This window comes from Cornus florida, unplaced genomic scaffold (genome assembly GCF_030987335.1).
Source record: "Cornus florida cultivar Cherokee Brave unplaced genomic scaffold, ASM3098733v1 CherokeeBrave_3.0.0_Hap2_Chr11, whole genome shotgun sequence".
Lineage (NCBI taxonomy): Eukaryota > Viridiplantae > Streptophyta > Magnoliopsida > Cornales > Cornaceae > Cornus > Cornus florida.
The window spans coordinates 29,698,010-29,721,131 of NW_026775581.1; the positions used below are offsets into that span (position 1 = coordinate 29,698,010).

The 23,122-nt window shown below is 39.2% G+C and overlaps 1 protein-coding gene across 1 annotated transcript in view; it reads right to left on the reverse strand.

Annotated features, from left to right (window-relative positions):
- Positions 1-22,918, reverse strand: part of LOC132285642 (probable alpha-mannosidase At5g13980) — a 46,761-nt gene extending 23,843 nt beyond the window's left edge. The window contains exons 1-14 of the mRNA XM_059787838.1: positions 22,424-22,918; positions 22,211-22,294; positions 21,941-22,029; positions 21,505-21,679; positions 21,181-21,300; positions 20,936-21,019; positions 20,778-20,849; positions 20,452-20,565; positions 18,643-18,743; positions 18,452-18,545; positions 18,196-18,363; positions 18,009-18,098; positions 17,259-17,324; positions 17,088-17,144 (exon numbers count right to left, since the gene is read on the reverse strand). Coding sequence (XP_059643821.1) covers positions 17,088-17,144; positions 17,259-17,324; positions 18,009-18,098; positions 18,196-18,363; positions 18,452-18,545; positions 18,643-18,743; positions 20,452-20,565; positions 20,778-20,849; positions 20,936-21,019; positions 21,181-21,300; positions 21,505-21,679; positions 21,941-22,029; positions 22,211-22,294; positions 22,424-22,618 — 1,509 coding nt within the window. The 5' untranslated portion in view covers positions 22,619-22,918. The remainder of the gene's footprint in view (positions 1-17,087; positions 17,145-17,258; positions 17,325-18,008; positions 18,099-18,195; positions 18,364-18,451; positions 18,546-18,642; positions 18,744-20,451; positions 20,566-20,777; positions 20,850-20,935; positions 21,020-21,180; positions 21,301-21,504; positions 21,680-21,940; positions 22,030-22,210; positions 22,295-22,423) is intronic.
- Positions 22,919-23,122: the final 204 nt, after the last annotated feature.

The following is a 23,122-nucleotide window of genomic DNA, read 5'->3' on the forward strand; positions in this document are numbered from 1 at the left end:
GTTCAGGTAGTACTTATCATATAACGCATGCATCTAGTTTTTTCCCCTTTCTATAGCACTCATCCTGGTACAAAAAGTGTTAAGACAGCAAATGAGTCTACTTCTATTCTGTCTGGGCTAGGTTCCATTCCTTTAACTTCTTCTATGTCTTTCTCTATCTAACATGTTCCATGTTTATATGGTAACCTATTGTCCATTAGTCAGGTTACTAAGGCTCTTAAATGATGTTCCGTAACATTCTTTGATACTCATTGTGTCTTTCAAGATCTCATGGGAGCGAAGATTGGTCTTGGTAGAGAAAGAGGTTGTCTGTACTACATGGATATGAATTGGGCTTCGAATGGAAAAGCAAATCAAGTAGGTCAACATAAGAAGAGCATATTTGGTTATGGCATCAAAGATTGGGACACCTCCTCATTTAGCTATTTTCATAAGTTGTTCCCATTTTTATTTTCCAAAGTTGATGTTTCTAATTTTCATTGTGATAGTTGTGTGTTAGCCAAACACCATTGAACTTATTTTCCTTCAAGTTTTAATAAAAGTTATGTGCCTTTCTCAATTATTCAAAGTGATGTGTGGGGGCCATCCCGTGTTCCTAATCATTCAGGTTCTAAATGGTTTGTTTCCTTCATTGATGATTGCCCTCGTGTTTTATGGATCTATCTGTTGAAAGAAAAGAGTGATGTTTTTTTCCACCTTCTAGTCCTTTTACCAAATGGTTCTTACCGAGTTCAACACGAGAGTACAGGTTTAACAATCAGATAATGGATGGCAATATTTTAAGGAGGGTCTTAGTGTCTATTTTTAGGCTCATAGTATCTATAGGGAGAAAATATAGGGATTTGATCTGTATTGGGAGTATCTTTAGGGATTGGATTTGATCTTATCTTAATTTGATTTTATATGATAATACTTTCATCATGTGCCTATTAGAGGCATATGATCACTGATTTGATTTACTTTCCACTTATATAATATTCAGTCTGTAATATAAATTAGGAGCATGGCTAATGAGAATTTGTGGCTTACAAGAGCCTTTTGCATTCAACTTGGTATTAGAGCCAAGAACACGACACACACTCCACAGCTTGATCTCTACTTCATATTCTCTTGGTTCATCCTATCCTCTTTTTGTGTTCTTCAAATTTTTCAGTCACCAACCACTAAACCACACCAAAGCAAACCAATTCCCTTCGGGGGTATTCTTCTTCCCTCCATCGCTTCATGTGGTACAGGGGTCTCTCTCTAAACCAATGTCCGGCTCAGTCGTTATGTGTTGTTGACAAATCATCTAGCCTCTTTTAATTCTCTGTCGACTTCCGCAATGTCAGTACACGCTGTTGACAAATTTTCTGGCCGAGTTTCGCTCTTGCAGGCAGAGCAGCTCACTTGGAAGACTTCTCCAGCCCTTGTAACTTGCAGACACCAGTATTTACAATCTGCAATTCAGTAAGAATATGCGATTTGATTCTATATCATTACAATATGAGAAATGGAATCTGTTCAGACTAAGGATAATGCATCCTATGGGCATAGTTCCCAAGCCCAAAAGATTACTACATTTTAATTAAATGGGAAAACATTTTCGTCTTGGTCGAGATCAGTGAGACTTTATTTAGAGAGTCGGGGTAAAACTGGATATTTATTGGGCACTATTAAAAAACCAGCACCTGTTGAACCCACGTTTATACAATGGGACATTGATAATTGTACCATTCCTGGGTGGTTATTCAATTCTATGGAGCAGTGTATTTATAATATGTTTATATATCATGAAATGGTACACACCTTATGGACTGCTCTCACTAAGACTTATGCTTATGCTCGTAATGAAGCCCAGATCTATGAGTCGCATCGAGATATCTCACGAGCTACCTAAGACAATTTGAAGCTGTCAGTTGTAGATTACTTTGCCTTCCTTCAATCACGTTGGGAGGAACTTGCTCGCTAAAGGTCCCTTGGTGATATCTCAGCAGAGGCGGCAGGGATTATTAAGGCTAGACACGAGCGCCATCAGATTTATCAGTTTCTTATGGGACTCTGTCCAGAATTTGAGGCCCTTTGTGCTCAAATTCTGAATACTACACCTTTACCCTCTCTTTTCGAGGATTTTGCTATTATTGATGGGGATGATCGTCGACATCAGGTTACACCTTCGATGGCTCCTGCTACACTGATCAGATGGCATTAGTCGCTTCTTCTAGACCATCTGGTACTCGCAGCCATGGTCGTGGTAGTAACCGTGGACAGGGGAGTTCTACCATATGTGCACTCTGTGGAAAAACTGGTCATGCTAAGGATAGGTGCTTCGAGCTCTACCCACACCTCAAATCTAGCATCACTACAACTTCTTTTACTGCTGCTATTGTCGAGTCCTTTGGTGCCCATGAGCCACCTGCTCCTCCGCCTGGATGTATTGATATGCATCAGTTGCATACACAAATTGGGTCTATTATCCAAGATCATTTATCACAGGCATCTCTCCCTTCAGCTACATTTGCTGCAGCTCATTTAGGTACCATCCCTTCAGCTACATCAACTACAGCTCACTTAGGTACCCTATCTGCATTCCATGCCTCTTAGTCTGGTATTGTTCCTCCAACTTGGGTCATAGATTCTGGTGCTTTTGATCACATGACTGGTGAGTCTCGATATTTTTCGGATATGGAAGCATCCTCCGAGCAGGTACGCCTTGCTGATGATTCTTTTACACCGATCATTAGTAAGGGTACTGTCCCTTTATCTCCTCATTTATCTTTACAGTTTGTTCTTCATACGCCTAACCTTTCCTTTAACTTATTATCTGTTAGGCGCTTAACTCGTTCCTTAGCCTGCTCAGTGACTTTCTTTCCTAATCACTTTGTTTTTTAGGACCTAGCTACGAAGAGGATTTTTGGCAGAGGGTATGAGAGGGACGAGTTGTACATCTTTGGGACATCTCCAATTCTGGCACATGCTTCCGTATTACCGGACTATGGAAGACATTCTTTTACGAACCAAACTCTTGATTTATGGCTTGCTCATCTAGGACATGCTAATTTTCAACATTTGTTATCTTTGCTTCCTGCATTACGAACAACTTGTCGAACCCATCAGTTTCAGTGCGTTGTGTGTGAGCTTTCTAAACACACACGCACCTCTTACATTTCGCGCATGCGTCGTAGTCCTTGTTTATTTGATCTTATTCATTCTAATGTATGGGGACCTTCCCCTGTTACTTCTTCCTCTAGTCATAAATATTATGTGATGTTTATTGACGATTACTCTCGTTGTACTTGGGTTTATTTACTTAAGTCACATTCAGAAGTATTATCTACATTTATTTTTTTCTTACAAATGATTAAAACCTAGTTTAATACTATTGTTAAAACCATCCGGTCAGATAATGGAAGGGAATATATCTCTAATGATTTTCAGTCTCATCTTAATCAATTGGGGATTCTTCATCAGTTGACATGCCCTTATACACCAGAACAGAATGGAGTGGCGGAACGTAAAAACCGTCATCTCATGAGTGTTGTTCGGTGTCTTTTACGTGGTAAGCAGATTCCTCAAACTTATTGGAATATGACAGTTCTCACTGCAACTTTTTTTATTAATCGAATCCCTAGTCAAACTTTAAGGGGTAAGGTTCCATTACATATTTTGCGACCAAACAACACCTTTTTCACTATTACTCCTCGTGTTTTTGGATGTACATGTTTTGTTTAGGACCGACGTCCTACACGTACAAAGCTTGATGATAAAGCTATTCGTTGCGTTTTTTCTGGGTTATTCGACTATGTCAAAAGGGTACCGTTGTTATGACCCTAGTACTCGTCAGATATATCATTCTCTTGATGTCACTTTTTTCGAAGATGTTCCCTTCTTTGGGACATCTTTTTTGCAGGTTCCGTCTTCTTCTGCTCCATCAGTGACTTTCTCACCCCTGGCTCGGCCTGCACCAGTTCTATCCTCAACATCTCCTCTTGTCGCTCAGCCCGAGCTTCGCGTATACACTCGTCGCCCACGAGATCCCCCTCAAGCTACCCTGCCACTGTGGTACAGGTAATCCTAACCCTGCTATTCCCAATTCTACTTTAGATCCTACCTTGCCTACTTCTACTGTAGATCCTGCATCGCCTATTTCTGATTCTGATTTGCCTATTGCTCTCCACAAAGGTAAAAGGACTTGTGTGACTAATCATCCTATTGCCCAGTTTGTTTCTTATGAGGGACTTTCACACAATTACTGGGCTTACCTTACTGCTATTGACTTTAAGATATAATCAAATCAAGAGTAAGTGATAAAAAAAGAAGAAAAAGAGAAGAAAGCTGATGAGATAAAAAGAGAGAGAGATGGGGAAAGAAAGAAAGAATGAAAGAATACTTTAATCCTTCCACCACATTCTATTTATAATAACAAGTTTAAGAAATTACACATAAGCCCCAACATTATATAAGTAATAACAAATAAGCCCTTGACAACACTCCCCCTCATGCTGGTGCAAAGATATCTATTTTGCCCAGCTTGACTAACATATTTTGCAAGCAAGTCTTGCTCACACCCTTAGTCAAAACATCAGCAACCTGATCATGTGCATTGACATATATAGTACAAAACAGCCCAAGACAAAGTTTTTCCTTGATGAAGTGTCAATCGACTTCAATGTGCTTTGTCCTGTCACGTTGAACTAGATTGTGGGCAATGCTAATAGAAGCCTTGTTGTCACAATACAACTTCATTGACTCGCGAACAGGATAACCCAACATCGTACGTAGCCATAACAACCCACAAACTCTATATGCCATGGATCCTAACTCAGCCTCTGCACTAGATCTAGCTACTATAGACTGTTTCTTACTTCGCCCTGAAACAAGATTACCTCCAACAAATGTGCAATATCCTGAAATAGATCGTCGATCTGTCACAAACCCTGCCTAATAAGCATCAGTATAGGCTTCAACACGCAAGTGGCCATGACTGCCAAACAATATCCCCTAACCAGGTGAACCCTTGAGTTAGCGAAGAACATGATGAGCTGCCTCAAGGTGAGGTGTACATAGAGCATGCATAAACTGACTAATCACACTAACAGCATAGGCAATATCCGGGAGCGTAAGAGATAAGTAAATCAGTATCCCAACCAATCGCTAAAATCTTCCCACATCATCTAATGGGTCTCCATCTACATCATTAAGCCTGTGGTTCTGCTCAATGGGAATATCAATAAGTCTAGCTCCAAGCCTACCTGTTTCAACCAACAAATCTAACACATCCTTCGTTGAGAAATGAACACCCCTTTCTTCGATCTGCACACCTCGATGCCAAAAAAGTATCTCAGTGATCCGAGATCTTTAACCTCAAACTCTGTCCCCAAGAATGACTTCATTTGACGAATCTCTTCTGGATCATTTCCAGTGATAACAATATCATTAACATATACAATAAGGGCATTGGTGCAGCCCTGGTGCTTCTTGATGAAGAGAGTATGATCTGCCTGACTCTGTGTGTACCCTAGTCTTTTCACACCAGTGCTGAACCTCTTAAACAAAGCACATGGCAACTGCTTTAACCCATACAAAGCTTTATTTAGCTTGCACACTAAATTCTGACCATTGGCAGGCTTAAACCCCAGTGGCATAGTCATATACACCTCTTCCTCCAAGTCACCATGAAGGAAAACATTCTTTACATCCAGCAGCTATAAGGACCAATTCAAATTAGCTGCCAAAGAAAGAAGAACGCGTATAGAGTTCATCTTGGCAACTGGAGCAAATGTTTCCAGAAAATCAATTCCATAGGTCTGAGTTTAGCCCTTTACAACTAACCGAGTTTTACATCTCTCAATTGTTCCGTCTGCATGATACTTTATTGTGTAGACCCATTTGCAGCCTACTGGTTTCTTACCCTTAGGTAATGGAACAATATCCCAAGTGCTATTCTTCTCAAGGGATTTCATTTCTTCAAGCATAGCTTTCTTCCATGGAGTTTAACTAAGAGCATCTGAAACACTAGAAGGAACAGATACAGAGGAGATACACGAAGTGAAAGCACGATATGTTGGAGATAAGGCATCATAGGATACAAACTGAGATATGGGATGCTTTGTACAACTACGAACACCCTTACGATAGGCAATAGGGACATCAAGATCAACAATAATGCTATTGGGAAAAGAATCAGGAGTATCAATGTCAACTAAGGAATTACCTGGATCGAGGGAGACTTCTTGGTCCTGAGGTGAGACAATAACTTGTTTTGCCCTCCTAGTGTAGACAATTGGCTGCTTTCCCTACTGCAAATCATTATTGTTAGGAGAATTAGACATAGGCACCTCAGTAAGAAGCTCCCCCTGAATGGGAACAGACAAAGGAAGGGGGGATTCAACAGAAGCAAACTGGGGAAGCACATGCTTCAAAACAGGAAGAGGTAAATGACCTAGTCTATTATGCCATCGCATTAACAGATCTTTATTGATATTACTATTCCTAACACTAGATTGATTTGCAACATGATAAGAAGTTGGCCTCGCGTTCAGCAAATACAAGCCATTGTCCTCATGTCCACTTCCGGTCGTCCTCCCCGTGTCCAAGTTCTGAAACACACAGTGAGATAAAAAAAAGGTTACACTACAATTCAAGCTGTTTGTAATGTGACTGACAGAAAGGAGGTTATTGGTAAACTTTAGGACATGAAGAACAGAGGATACGGTAAGATTAGGAGAGGCAAAAACAGTGCCCTTCCCCGCAATGGAGGTAAAGGTGCCATCAGCCACTCTAACCTTATCCTTACCAAAACATAAATTGTACGAAGAAAAATCAAATGCCATACCAGTCATGTGATCAGTGGCTCCTGAATCAATGATCCAGGTGGCCCACCAGATAATGTGAAAACCTGATGTACCGAATGAAAGGTACCTATCTAAGCAAAGTTAGAGGTGGAAACAGAGGAATGTTGTGCTAGTAGATATCGGAAAGCATCAAGTTTAGCCCGAGACAAAAAACTCGGTGGCCCTTAAGAGGCATGACCAATAGAAGCAGTCTCACGCTCTGCAATATGTGCCATAGATAATCCCCTAAATGGACCAGGCCTTGGCCTAACATTTGCGTTAGCAGGAGCTGGAGTAGGGCGACCGTGTAGGTTCCAGCATGTTTCCCTAGTGTGGCGCGTACGCCCACAATGATAACACCTCAACTTGCTTTTGTCATCATGTTTCCCTCCTTTTGGAGGATTGGGCTTGTTCTATTGTTGTGTGGAAAGAGCAAACCTCTCAGACAATGGTACTTCTGGCTCAGGCTTAGTGTATACAGGTGCAGACATAGCCTTTATTCTACTCTCCTCAGCCTGAATATACGAAAACACATCTCTAACAGAAGTAGGGGTTGGATACTTGCCTAACACTTCTACCTTGGCTAACACTTCTACCCTGGCATGCTTGTATCTCGGATGCAGACCAGATTCGATTCCTTTCTACCATAGCATGAAATGCTTTAACATCAACTGCACACACAGGTATGTAGTATTGGTAGTGATCTAACTCTTCCAATGTACCACGTAGAATGTGGTAATATGTAGCAAGAGTTTGGTCTTCCTGCTTGAATCTTGAAATCTGTTGTTGGAGTTCATACAGTTTTGCAAAATTACCAACCAAGGAATACGTCTCTTCCATAGCCGTCCATGGCTCTTTAGTTGTTTTCACAAACAGAAACCCTCTGCTGATCTTTGGCTGCATTGACTGCAACAACCACGTTATAACTAGTGCATTATTTGCACTCCACTCTTTGAATTCAGGATCGCTCTTGGAGGGATACATGACAGTCCCTTCGATATTGTCGATTATCCTACAACCAGTGATATGCATACGAGCAGATTGAGCCCACTCCATATAGTTCGTCTCATCCAGCCTAATGGTCATAATACAAAGGCCTGAATGGTGATTCAGGAAGAAAAAAAAAAAAAAAAAGGCCTGAATGGTGATCACTACTACCTCCCAATACTGGAGTCAAACTAGGAGAAGAACCAGCTTCTTTTGAAGTCACCTCTGAGCCAGACAATTTTATCAAACAGTTTCTGGATATACAATCCTCATAAACAAAAACAGCAACAAAATACGTAGAGAACCACCTCTCTAATACACAAACTTCAACTAAAAAGATTACCATCTAATGAGTTACATAAAAAGCGACCATACAATCACCACATAAACCCTAGAAAGCAACAAAGTAGACCATACTAGAATCGTGAACGACGAAGAAAAAGCCGTTGTTGCAGAATCCCGCGAACACAAAAAAAAAAAAAACCGATTGAGACTGCAATAGATAAAAAATAAGTCCAAAGCGGTACGTGTGGATGTGATTAACACCACTTCCTTGCAAACAGATCCCATCTTGGAATCTCTTCAAAACCCTTCACACCCACTAGGGTTTACACAAACTTGCTCTAGGGTTTCAGCTACAAACCTAGAGCCTTACAAACCATGCTCTAATACCATATTGACTTTAAGATATAATCAAATCAAGAGTAAGTGATAAAGAAGAAGAAGAAAAAGAGAAGAAAGCGGATAAGAGAAAAAGAGAGAGAAAGAATGAAAGAATACTTTCATCCTTCCACCACATTCTATTTATAATAACAAGTTTAAGAAATTACACATAAGCCCCAACATTATATAAGTAATAACAAATAAGCCCTTGACAACAGCTGCCACCTCAGCTATTTCCAACCCTCGAACTATATATGAGGCTTTGCAAGACCAACATTGGACAACAGCCATGGCCGCTGAGATGTATGCCTTGCAAAAAAATAAGACATGGGAGCTTGTTACTTTACCACAAGGAGAGAGGACTGTTGGCAGTAAATGTGTATTTACAGTCAAATATAAACAAGATGGTATTGTTGATCGCTATAAAGCTAGACTAGTCGCGAAGGGCGTTGCACAAACTCTGGGGAAGGACTTTAATTCCACTTTTGCTCAGGTCGCTAAGCTAACTATTGTCTGCCTACTTATTTCCTTAACGGCTTGCTACTCTTGGCCTCTTCACCAATTAGATGTGAATAATGTCTTTCTTTATGGGGATTTGACAGAAGAAATTTATAAGGATCCTCTTCCTGGTTTTCGGCTTCAGGGGGAGTATTTTGGGAAAGTGTGTTGCCTTCTAAAATCCTTATATAGACTGAAGCATTCACCTCGGGCATGGTTTCACCGATTCAGTGATGTAGTTATTTCTATGGGTTTCACTCGATGTCACTTAGATCACACATGCTTCTTCTGTCGTAGTCCAAAAATCATTTTGCCATTATCTTAGTATATGTTGATGACATAATCGTCACAGGAAATGATACATCTTTCATTGACAAGGTAAAAATAGACTTTGGGAAATCTTTTGATGTTAAAGACTTAGGTCCTCTTCAAATTTTTCTTGGTATTGAGGTTGTTCGCTCTAGGCATGGCATTTCGCTTTCTCAGCAAAAGTATGCATCACTTGCATAAGACCTCATGCTTGGGTGTCGTTCAGCTTCCTCTCATATGGATTCGATGCATCGGCTTCATGCCGAGTCTGGAGACCTTCTTCCTGATCCGTTTGCTTATCAGCGCTTTGTTAGCAGCTTAATTTATCTAACAAACACTAGACTTGATCTCACATTTGCAGTTAGTGTTGTGAGTCAGTTCATCCATGCTCCTCGAACCTCACACATAGATGCAGTATACCGAATTTTTCGATACCTCAAGTCCTGCCCAGGACTTGGTCTATTATACAAATCCACACCACAGCCTCTTATCTCGTGCTACATTGAGGCTGATTATGCTGGATCTCTGACTGACAGTCACTCTACTTCAGGTTTCTGTACTTTTCACGGGGGCAATTTAATTATTGGAAACGTAAGAAACAAAGCTTTGTGTCTCGTTCTTCTATAGAGGCAGAGTATCGTGCCATGGCTCAGGGCACATCTGAGATCCTATGGCTTCGCTTCCTATTGACTGAGCTAGGATTCTCTGTATTTAGTTCATCAACTCTCTTCTATGATAACCGGTCTGCTATTATGCTCACATCTTACTCAGTTCTTCATGAGAGGACAAAGCATATTGAGGTTAATATTCACTTTCTCAGGGAGAAAGTGCGATGTAGAGTTATCCATACTTCCTTCGTTTCTTCTACTAATCAGCTTGTCGATATGTTCACAAAGTCAATAGGACAATCTGCTCTTTACTCTGGTATTGACAAGCTGGGCTTAGTTGATATCTTCGCTCCAGCTTAAAGGGGAGTATTGAGAGAGAATATAGGGATATGATCTGTATTGGGAGTGTCTTTACGGATTGGATTTGATCTAATCTTAACTTGATTTTCTATGATGTTATTTTCATCATGTGCCTATTAGAGGCATAAGATCAGTGATTTGATTTACTTTCCACTTATATAAATATTCAGTCTGTAATATAAATTAGGAACATGGCTAATGAGAATTTGTGGCTTACAAGAGCCTTTTACATTCAACTGTATTATTCATCAAACTTCATGTGTTGACACACCTAGCAGAATGGTGCAGCCAAGCGTAAGAATCGACATCTCTTAGAGGTTGCTAGATCATTACTCTTTGCTATTAATGTTCTGGGGAGATGTTGTCCTTAAAACAACATATCTCATTAATAGAATGCCTTATAAAGTCCTTTAGCTCCAAACCCCTCTTCAGTCCCTGTCCAAAACACACTCTATTCTTACTCTTCTTCACATCCTACCCAGTGTTCGGTTGTGTCTGTTATGCATATGTTCACAAACAACACCTGAGTAAGCTGGATCCGAGAGCTCTCAAGTACATTTTCTTGGGGTACTCTCCCACACAAAAAGGATACAAATGCTATCGCCCTCCTTCAGCAAAGATGTTTGTTTCCATAGATGTTACTTTTGTTGAAGATCAGGCTTACCATTCAAGGGGAGATTCAAACACTTCCCTTCAGGGGGAGAAGGAGATGAAGAAAAGTCTTGGGATGTGCTATCTCTCTCATCATCTACTGGAACTTCTGTACCGACTTCAAATGGACTCCTTCTTTTGAACTCCTGTGACAGGTAATCCTAAGGTAGTTCCTTCTTTTGAACTCTCTATTGAAACTCAACTCAGATACCTATTGATCAACTTTATGAGTCACACAACGTACTCAATTAGTTCTTGAGAATCAGTCTCGTTATCCCCCTCGGGAACGAAAACCTCCATCTCGTTATGGCTTTCCAATTGTAAAATATCACGTCTCTCATTATGTGTCTTCACATCTTTTATCTTTATCTTATAAAATATTTGCAAACCACTTGTCTTCCGTGTCTGTCCCTGATAAGTTATAGGAAGTTGTTGACAACACTAAGTAGAAGATGCTATGATTGAAGATATGGAAGCTTTATAGAAAAATTGTACATGGAAACTAGTTGAGCTACCAATTCCTTAGAGGGGGGGTGTGTGAGTACCAACTAGTAAAAAAAAAAAATAGTTGAGCTACCGGAGGAAAAGAAGGAAGTTGGTTGCAAGTGGGTGTTCACAACGAAGAATAACGCAGATTGTTCAGTAGAGAGGTTCAAGGCAAGATTAGTAGCTAAATGCTATACCCAGACCTATGTGATAGATTATCAGGAAACATTTGCACCAGTGGCGAAGATAATACTATTAGGGTCCTCTTATCCTTGGTTGCTAACCTGGAGTGGCTTCTTCAGCAGTTTGATGTGAAAAATGTATTACTTCATGAAGATCTAGAGGGAAGAAGTATACATGGACTTTCTGTTGACTTCAACAGATAATCAAAACAAGAGTAAAGTAGAAGAAGATGAAGAAGAAGTGAAGGAACACCACGGGATTGGCCTAGCGGGTGAGAACTTGGGCCATGGTGCCTCGTGAAGCATCAGGTCTCAGGTTCGAGCCTTTAGGTACACAATTTCCATGGAGGGGGGTGTATGAGTATCAACTAGGGAAAAAAAGAAGAAGAAGAGAAGGAAGAGGAGGAAGATTCTTTCTTTTTTTGGATAATTAAAATTCATTAAAAGAACTCAAAAGGGGAGCGCTCCCAAGAGAACAAAAAGCCGCTACCAGCGACATTACATCTTTAAAATATCAACACAATCCAAAAGACTATCCATGGACAGACAATTTCGCCCATTAACCCAAAAGAATAAAGACGACAAAATGTTGTATTTGAGAGAACAAATAGGAGACTCCTCCCCCTAAAAGGATCTCTTATTTCTCTCGCGCCACATAGAAGGGAGTGGCCCTCCAAGCATCTCTGACTCGGCTCTCCACTATACACCCTTTCCAAGCCTCAAGAAAATCAACCGTGGACTCAAGGAACACCCAAGCCACACCAAAGGTAGCCAAGAACATAGCCAAAATGTCCCTCACCATAGGGCAATGAATCCGAAGGTGGTTCACATATTCCCCCGACTTCTTACACATGCAACACCAGTTAGCGTCTTATTCTGAGGTTGTCGAGAGTGAGGATACTTCCAAGGGCAGCTAACCATGCAAAGAAAGCCACCTTCAAGGGGCTTTAGTCCTCCAAATAGCTCTCCAAGGGAAGGAAAGGCCAGGGGTCTCGATAAGACTTTGGTAGAAAGATCTAACCTCAAATACACCTCTCAATGACCCCTCCCACACCCTCCACCACTTGGTTGTAAATCAGAGCAAGAAAATCTGAAATCTCCAAAAGCTCCCAATCATGCAACTCTCTGCGTCCCAAGTCAGCCTTCCATTATCAAGCCGATAACAGTCAGCAACTACAACATGACTACAACATGCTTATTCACAGCAATCCTGAGAAGACGAGGAAATCTACAAAGCCAGTACAAAGTCCCCACACCATTGATCATCCTAAAATCTGGCGTGCCTCCCGCTCCTAACTTTGAACCGGATGCGTTTGAAAAACTCATCCCAACCCTTCCGAATAAGTTTCCGAGATCCCATACCCGCTGGAGCTCTCATGTCCCTAGAAAGCCACCCTCCATCTCCCTCCCCGAAATGACAAGAGACAACCCGCCTCCATAATTTAGTCCTCTCTCTCCCAAATCTCTACAACCACTTGCCCAACAAGGCCTTATTAAACATATCCAACCTTCGAATCCCTAAACCTTCCTTTGAAATAGGGGTACAAACTCGCTCCCACTACACTAAATGGTATTTGAACTCATTCCCCACGCCACCCCACAAAAATGTTTTTTGAATTGTATCAAGCCTTTGGAGCACTGTCTTAGGCATCGGAAAAAGTGACATAAAATAAGTAGGGAGGTTTGAAAGGGTACATTTCATGAGCGTGATTCTCCCTCCTTTCGAAAAGCACTGTTTCTTCGAACCCGCCAGGCTCCTTTCAAATCTCTCAACAACCGGGTCCCAAACAGAAATCCTCCTCAACGAGGCACCCAGGGGAGTCCCAAGTAAGAAATCGGGAAAAAGCCAACCCCACATCCCTGACAACACTCGCCCTCAAGCTAGTGCAAATATATCTATCATTCAGCTTGACTTACATATTTTGCAAGCACGCTTGCTCACACCCTTTAGTCAAAACATTAACAACCAACCTGATCAAATGTGTTAATGTATGGAGTACAAATTGTTGAAAGAAAAATTAAAGTTGAAGAGATAAATTAAGAGCCTAATTTCTCTTCCTAGGTTTGGACCCCTATTTTGGGGTATTCCCTTAGCATCTAAAATGTTGCTAAGGGTTTCTCGGTGCTATTTCTGACTTGTTTGGGCTATCGGTTTGTTCGGCAGTAATGTTCTTCGCCTTTGCCGTATCTCCGGCAGTTTTTATCGACTTGTTTGAACCGCCGGTGTGTTCGGTAGCATTGTCCTCACCTTTGCCGTGTCTCCGGCAGTTTTTTGTTGACTTGTTTGGGCTGCGGGTGTGTTCGGTAGCATTGTCTTCGTTTTTGCCGTGTCTTCGACTATTTTTATCGACTTGTTTGGGCTGCCGGTGTGTTCAGTAGCATTGCCATTGTCTTTGCCGTTTCTCCGACAGTTTTTTGTTGACTTGTTTGGGTTGTCGATGTGTTCGGTAGTATTATTCTTCGTCTTCTCTCTTCTCTCTTCATCATTCAAAGTTGTTGTTACCCATCATCTCAATCGCAAGTTAGGCATTCATGTTCCAACTTGAGGGGGAGTATTGAAAATTTAATAGAGGAATCAGTGGAGGAAAATCTTTCTGTAATTGACGTTGTTTCCTATTATTGAAGATTTGGTGTTACTAGAGGAATCAGTGGAGAAAAATCCTCCTTGTTTCCTATTTTCTAATTCTTTCCATTCTCATAATTTCTTCTCCTATATAAAGAAGCCTCCACCATTGTAATGCATATGAATTGAGAGAGTATTATAAAAGTGATGTAGTCCTTTGGGCTCTTTGTGTCATGGATGTATGCCCTAGTGGCTGAAATACGTAATATTTGTGTGTTCTACTTGTTTTATTTCTCTCTTCGCTTCCGTTTTATGCTTTACAACAAAATGTGTTAATGTATGGAGTACAAATTGTTGAAAGAAAAATAGAAGTTGAAGAGATAAATTAAAACATGAAGAACACAAGAATATAACGTGGTTCGACCACTAGGACTCACATACACAACACACAAAGTCCAAAGGGCTACATCTCTTTCATTACATTCTATCTTAATTTTGTTTACAATAACCACCTCTATTTATAGGTGAATTGGGGAAGACTTATAATAAAGGAATTACACAGAAAGTAAAATATAAATATGGCAACAACTTGTTGCCCAAGTATAGCAACATTAACATTCTGTCAATAAGTGATTTAAGGGCTTAAATCACTCCTTGAATTATTCTCCAACACCCCCCTCAAGTTGGTGCATGGAGATTTAACTCAAGTGTCCAACTTGAAATTAAATATGAAGTTGTCGAGAGTTTGAGATGAATTGATCCAGAGACCCGACACAAATTGATTCGAAGATCCGAGACAAAACGAGTTGATCCGAAAATCCGAGACGAGTAGAGTATAGAGTAGGATATGATAAACCTTCTCTAATAACATGTTGAAAGAAAATTAGAAGTTGAAGAGAGAAACTAAAACATGAAGAACACAAGAATATACTCGAGGCGAACAAAAGGAAAAATGCCGTGAAAAACACCCACGGAACGAACTTATTGAAACACGCTGAGTTTATTGAATCCGTGGGGAGGAAAACATCACCTCCCCACTCCCAAAGAAGGGAGAAGGGAGAAAAGAGGAGGGGAAGAGGAGGAGCTATTGGAGAGAAAGTGATGGATTGTCTTGTCTCCATCAATTGCTCTTATTGTTCGTTTAAGGCTTGGTGTCTAGGATTTTGAAATCCACACAGGAAGCAATTGTCTTGTCTCCGTCACTTTCTCTCCAACAGCTCCTCATCTCCCCCTCCTCTTTTCTCACTGCTCCATTCCTTGGGAGTGGGGAGGTGACCATTTCCTCCCCACGGATTCAATAAACTCAATGTGTCTCAATAAGTTGGTTCCGTGGGTGTTTTTCATGCCGTTTGTCCTTTTGTTGAAGAAAATAGACACTTTATCAAGGAGAAGTTGACAGAAGGATTAATTTGCACTCTTCAACTTGCATATAATTTGACAAATGGAGTGTCGGGAAGGACTTCAACTTGGCACTTGACAAGTTGGACATTCGAGACATCTATGCTCCAGCTTGAGAAGGGGGGTGTTGGAAGATGATAGTGGTGACAGCTAATATTAGCCTAATATTAGTTGTATAAATAGCAGATTTTCCAGCCTTAAGACTTTCTATAGTTGCTGCCATATTTAGCTCCTTGATTTTAGGGATTTGATTATTATGATTGCTGTAAGTTAGGTGCAGATTGTAGGGTTTTGTTTTTATTGAAGATTTAATGGAGGAATCAATGGAGATAAATCTTTCAATAATTGATGTTGTTTCCTATTATTGAAGATTTGGTATTACTAGAGGAATCAGTGAAGAAAAATCCTCCTTATTTTCTATTTTCTAATTCTTTCCATTCTCATAATTTCTTCTCCTATATAAAGGAGCCTCCACCATTGTATTGTGTATGAGTTGAGAGTATTATAAAATTGATGTAGCCCTTTGGGCTCTTTAAGCGATGGATGAAAGCCCTAGTGGCTAAACCACGTAATATTTGTGTGTTCTACTTGTTTTATTTATCTCTTTGCTTCCGTTTTATACTTTACAACATGGTATCAGAGCCTAATTTATCTTCCTAGGTTCAGACCCCTATTTTGGGGTATTCCCTTAGCATCTGGAATGTTGCTAACAGTTTCTCGGTGCTATTTGTGACTTGTTTGGGCTGCCGGTTTGTTCGAAGTAATGTTCTTTGCCTTTGTCGTGTCTCCGGCAAATTTAATTGACTTGTTTGGGTTGCCGATGTGTTCGATAACATTGTCTTCGTTTTTGCCTATCTCCGGCAGTTTTTATCAACTTATTTGGGCTGTCGACGATAGCATTGTCCTCGCTTTTGCCATATCTCCGACATTTTTTTGTTAACTTGTTTGGGCTATCGGTGTGTTCGGTAGCATTGTTCTTCGTCTTCTCTCTTCTCTCTTCTCTCCTCTCTCCTCTCTCCTCTCTTCTCTCTTCTCTCTTCATCATTCACACTTGTTGTTACTCGTCATCTCAATGGCAAGTTGAGCATTTATGCTCCAACTTGAGGGGGAGTATTGAAGATTTAATGGAGGAATCAGTAGAGGAAAATCTTTCAATAATTGATGTTGTTTCCTATTATTGAAGATTTGGTGTTACTAGAGGAATCAATGGAGAAAAATCCTCCTTGTTTCCTATTTTCTAATTCTTTCCATTCTCATAATTTCTTCTCCTATATAAAAGAGCCTCCACTATTGTATTGTGTATGAATTGAGAGAGTATTATAAATATGATGTAGCTCTTTGTGCCATGGATGTAGGCCTTAGTGGCTGAACCACGTAATATCTTTATGTTTTTCTCATTTAATTTCTCTTCACCTATGTTTTATGCTTTACAACAGTTTTAGACCTTTTTTTCCGTTTTTCTTCTTCCCTATATATACCTGTACAAGATGTAAACATATTGAAGAAATACAGAGAACTTCTCTCTAAAATTACTACAGCTCATAGCATGGATTAGATTGAAAACACTCACAGGAATTCTTATAACATCTTCTCTTTTCCACCCCAGAGAATTGTAGACGACAACAACCTACAGAAAACAAGGCATCGTAAGTTTTTTATTTCAAGAAAACTTGTAACTTTCTTACTTACGAAAAAAAAGCATCTGGTAGAGATACAATTGTTATCATAACATAGTCCATACCAATTTTTTTCCAAGAGATAGGTCAGCTTCTGTTGGAGGACAATAACTGATGTTCAGAAGCGGACACTGAGAAAAAAGATGAAAGAAATGACTGAGCCCAACAAATTTACATTTTGTGTCACTTTCTTAAAAATTAAATAAAAAATGCATTAATCATCCATAGCAAAAGAAAAAAAAATGTATCAGCCACATCTGCGACAAAGCAAATAAACTTGAAAATAAACAAGCAAGAAAATGTAAATGCACTCTTAGATGCCTTTTCACTGTTAATAAAGAGTGACACCTGCGCTGCGCACTATGTTGGGACACTAAATAATAATATGCATGATTTCAGTTGCAAATTCAGTTTCATGAATAAGTCTTTCATAGATCAGTTGGTAACCCATTTGCCCCTTTCGAGAAAGATTCTTTTGCCTTTTCCTCTTTGGTCTGGTATTGCTTGTACTTATAGGCCTCTGAAAGGATCCCAAGTTGGCTAATCTGACTATCCAATGGAATCAATGCAGAAGGATACGATAATTTATTTAGTGAGAAAAATAGTAAATTCAAAAAATAGCCATGATGAGGTGTGCCAACATCTGCAGTACCAATCAGAAGTTACTTTCAAGCCCATAAGCCAATTCAAGTATGACTTATTGTCAGATTTTTCACAGCGCTTTTCTAGAGCAACATGAAACATAGATGGTTATTCTGTCTATTCAGAGGACAAAGCAAAAACAACAAACTATTGTAGCATAATGAGATTTTTGCCTGTTGAAACTTGGTAATTGGGTTCCCACATCCAGATTTTGGTGCTGATTCTACCATACAAGCAAGGGAAGTTGCAACTAACTCCTCAGCCTGTGCGAAATAATAAATTAGTAATGATCCATTTTGAGCATAAGAATAAGGAGGTTGACTAATAGGTAAACATCGAGACATGAAAGCTAATTTTCACCTCTTTGTAGCCTATTGATAGCCTTTTTGCATAATCATCAGCCACATGCTGCTTTTCGGTACCACTAACTGCATCGTGGTGTTGAGCTATTGCCAAAGCATCAGCCAGAGTGTCTGTGGTGGGCCCTGTTTTACTCCTCCCTTTGAAAAATTCCAATTGCCTTGCAGCCTAATAATGTGGTAGAAATTATTGAGCATCAGAGATTGGTCGAAACAATTTGTTTAACAGTATAATCAAAAACAATAGCAACACCTACCAAGTAGTAGCCACTCATCATTCTGACATAGCCTTTTAAAGCAGGCCTACTTGTAAAATATCCTGTCCAGTAAGCATTTACACGGTCTGCATATCTGATAAATTCATTCATAACTCCTTAAAGACAAGTCAAGCAAGAAACCGTTAAGGGTGAGTATTTCAACTCTGAAACTTTCAGCATTTTGAACTTACGGGAAGAAGTCATCAGTCTTGAGTGGCCAGGACTCATTTGCTGCATATTTTGCATCAGTGTAAATAGATGGGGTTGAATACAGTGCATTGACACGTCCATCCTACAAGCATAAATAAATACACTTTTATATTAAAACATCACTAACAGCTATGTTTCAGAGGAAACTCCTGTGAAAGAAAGGGAGCAACAAGTTATGGAACAGGATGTTAGTACAAAGCTCGTTTAACTGTAATGTTGTAGACATTTATATGCCTTTGCCTTTATCACAATAGCATGTTTTCACATTGAAGAAATATACAATTGATATGCTTGATACCAACTAAGATTAGGATTGTTGCCCAAGGATCTGATACATCAGACTACGGTATGCACAAAATAGATCAGGGGGTGAATAGATCTTGTTCATTACCAATAACTGATTTTTAAAATCTTCCAGTCACAATTTAAATGAAGAAATATAAATTATTTAGACTCTAGAGAGAAAATAAAATAACCAAGCAATCACACATAGACACAAGAAATTTGTTTATAATGCCGCCCCCCGCCCCCCAAAAAAATTATTTTAGTTTCTAAAATTGTCTTTAATTTTTCCTTATTTTCCTCTTCCTCTCTTTAAATTCCTTTAATTTCCTTAAAAAAATTTTAAAAATTCTTCTTTGGGCTCTAATTCTTTTTCTTCATTTTTCTTTTCTTTTTCTTCTACTTCCTAAAATTCTTCTTCTTCTTCTTCTTCTTCTTCTACCTAAAATCTTCTTCTTCTTCTTCTCCTTCTTCTTCTTTTATTTATTATTATTATTTTTTTTTTCACTATGCGCCCCTAAATTGAAATCTTGGCTCCGCCCCTGCATAGACACACGATCTACATGGATAAGCCCAATTGAAAAAGAAAAATCCTTGAGATCTAGTTCAGGAAAATCACTTTTAGAAGAAAGAAAATACAACCCTAGGTATCAGGTTGTCAACCCCATAGAATCACCTAAGTCAACTCTAAACCAGACTCACACCAGACCTCCTCATGCAATTGATGTCCTTGAACTCTGCTGCCGCCATTCAAAGAATCTGCTATCTAGGCAATCCGCTTCTCAACTCGTGATTGATCTCCTCAAATAGTCATCCGACCTTTAATTACTCACATCTAATACAAGATGATGAAAAGAAAAATATGCACTCTATGTGCCTATATGCTCTCTATAATTCTTTGTATATGTGTATGTATTCTTTCTATAATGTAATATCATATTCTAGAGTGACTATAACCCTATATTTATGGCCAATATAAAAGACATGTATGAAATAGGAAAATAAAACCTTTTAAGATTCTGATTTTTGAGAGTTTCCAAAACTGTTTTATCCCGATCAATCAATTGAAGCGAAGTTTGACCAATCGAACTTACTCCACTAGCCTTCGAGTGACAAGTTTGATTTATTGACCTACCATCCTAGCTTGCTAGAGTCCGTTCAAGCTCAAAGTCCATGGCTCCACGGTAATTCTATCTCCAAGTAACTAAACCTAATTTTGAATATAAAATAAAAATTACACACTCTGGTTTTTGTCATGAAATTTGCCATCACCATGTTTTTATATCCTCGCGCACATAAAGAGAATAAAATTCAGCAGTATGTCGCACAAGTCAATATAATTGCATCTCAACAAAATGCAGTGTAGCTGTATCATGTAAATGTGAGTACTAAAACTTAAACAGTACCAAGATGGCCAATTAAATGGAAAAGATAACAAAATGCAAGAAGAAGAACACAATCAACTACATATAGGGAAAAGAATTACAATGACTTTGAAGAATACTAACTTGATTAACATAATGAATTAGTTTGTCCAAATTCCGGAACCATGAATGAGCATATTGATACTTGAAATCCGTCCCCATGGTCCACATTACATGATTTGTGCGAGTTATATTAGCCTGAGAGAGAAAACATCAATAAAAATGTTGTTGAGCCACAACAGACTTACATTTTGTTCTTTGTAAATCTTTGCTAGACTTCTTTGTTTAATTAGTACTGAATGGAAGAAGAGAAAAAACACTTGCTACATCTCACAGAATGCATTCCAACTGTGAGAGTTAAGTTAATAAGTTTGAATATTTAGTGAGTAAAACAACTGCACTCAGCTTACCTGGGATAATGCGGCAGCTACAAAATCATTGACACGCTCTTGGACATTGTAATCGAACAAATTGATGTCATCCTTCAATTCATAAAACGAATATATACATCAGCATGTGCACAAGTAAATGTTCAAGACCTTATCAACATTATGTTCCAAGGATTTACCTGGACAACGGGGGAATCATCATTAACTTCGAAGTAAAAACCACTTGGAGGTTCATAATTCTCGGGGAACGCACCAGCGAAAATCTAGAAAGGGTGAATAACTCAATGAGAGAATTCATTTTTAAGTTCCAAACACAAGGCAATTAACAAAACCAAGGTAAATCAAACCACAAATATCTTTATAATATCTTTATCAGCCTTGTTACAGTATCAGAAACAAATATTAACCAATTTGAATCACTCACTTGTGCAGAAGAACCAAGACTCTTAGAGCCTCGCCAAATGAACTCAAGACTCTTCTCATTTTTCCGCTTGGCTCTATCTTGGTAGTCGATTCGCCCAAAGAAAAGAGAGTCAAAACCAACCTAAACATAGCAACGGGCTTGAGTTCAATTAATTTTCAAAAATGCAAGTAAATAGGGACCTTATGTTGAAAAATCCACATTTTATTAAGTTAGTATAATATTTCAACACAACTTTATTCTTCAAGTAGCACCCAAGGCTTACTGATAAAGGAAAAAGAATAAGTCAGTAAAATTGTTGAGAAGTATAATAAAGGGAAGCCATACCTCTGCCCCCAACAGATAAGCTTGCACTGCAGAATGTCCAAAGGGATCGATTTGCCAACCTATTCTCGGAGTCACATTGAACTGCTCCTTTATAAATTGATGTCCGAATGTTGTCTGATCTATCATGTCTATATAATGTGGTGCTGCCTCATCGTGCATGCACCAACCACCGTTTCTGCACACAGAGAAAAAATAAAATGAAAATCCACAATCTATATAAAAATAGTTGCTCAATTTCTTTGAGACATTGATCAAATTTTCCATCTTCACTGATAGATCCACAGTAGTAGAATTGACAAAATAGATGGTAAGAGCAAGGAAATGGAGGGGAGCAAACGTCATTAGTTCCCTGAGCCCAATGTCATACAATCATATTTTCGCTTTTTTTTTTTTCAAGTTTCCATAAAGATATTAAACGAGTTATGTGATTCAATACATGAGCTCTAATTGACCCGAACTGACAAGCTTCTGGACTGTGGCCTGTACTGCCTCACTCTGGTCTCTCCACCAGCGCTGGAAAAATGCCTGAATTATCAAACAAAAGCACCCACATCAGTTCCACTTCTCCAATTTATGCATCTCTATTTGTATGCTCTGCCCACATGTGTATGGGTGCTCGCGTGTGTGTGTGAATCATATGGGCACATATGTGTTTATATATGTGTGTTTGCAAGTGTGTATGATTGAAATGTAGAGAAACCATTGCCTGTTCAACATAAATGAATTTCCGATTCTTGTCAGCCAACAACGCAGGAACTAATGAATCTAATACATTTTGAACACAAGCCCCCTGCAGAACAAGTAAAATCATTGACACCCATAAACAAAAATCATATAATAAAGCAAAGAAAAAATTTGAGATACCGATGTAATATATATTATATACACACAGACACATACATATAGAGAGATAGAGAACCTGGATGGTGTTGTTGGAACCAACATAGTACTGATCAACAGTCTTCAACCATCCAACATCATCGTGCGTGTGAGGAACCAAATGAACATTGAGTTTCCCCGGAACAATGCCCTGCGAAGTGTTATACACAATATACTTGGATTGGGCGCTTAGAATTCCGGCGAATATAATCAACAAAGTCAGTGTTATCGCCATGGATGAAGTAGCTTTCGAGAGGTCGTCCAAGCTTAGAAGACTTCAAATTTGATAAACAACCATTTGGAAACGATTTAATCGAGCGAGGAATCCGATGAAAACCCACACTTTTTGTCTTTAAGCTAGTGTCTGGTTTTGATGAATCGAATTTAGGTGAAAGAAACAAGTCGCAATCGATCAAATTCGGATATAAAGAAACCAAATGGCGATTTGGGGCTAGGGTTTGATTGCGATCATTGACCTGAATACAGACAAACAAACTTTCTCTTCTTTGAGTCCTTCACTCAGTTTCACTCCTAGTGTTTGATTGAGTGCGTGCTTATACATATATTTCATAGTCAGTAATTCCAGCTGGGTTTAGCAGAAAAATCTTGAAAATTAGTTTAAATAGATTCTCCAAGTTAACCGGTCGTCCCCGTTTACTGGATTTAGTAAATTTCTGTGCTGCATTTATTAGACTAAACATGCTGGGGACATTTCATTTCAGTTGAGATTTTCGTTAAG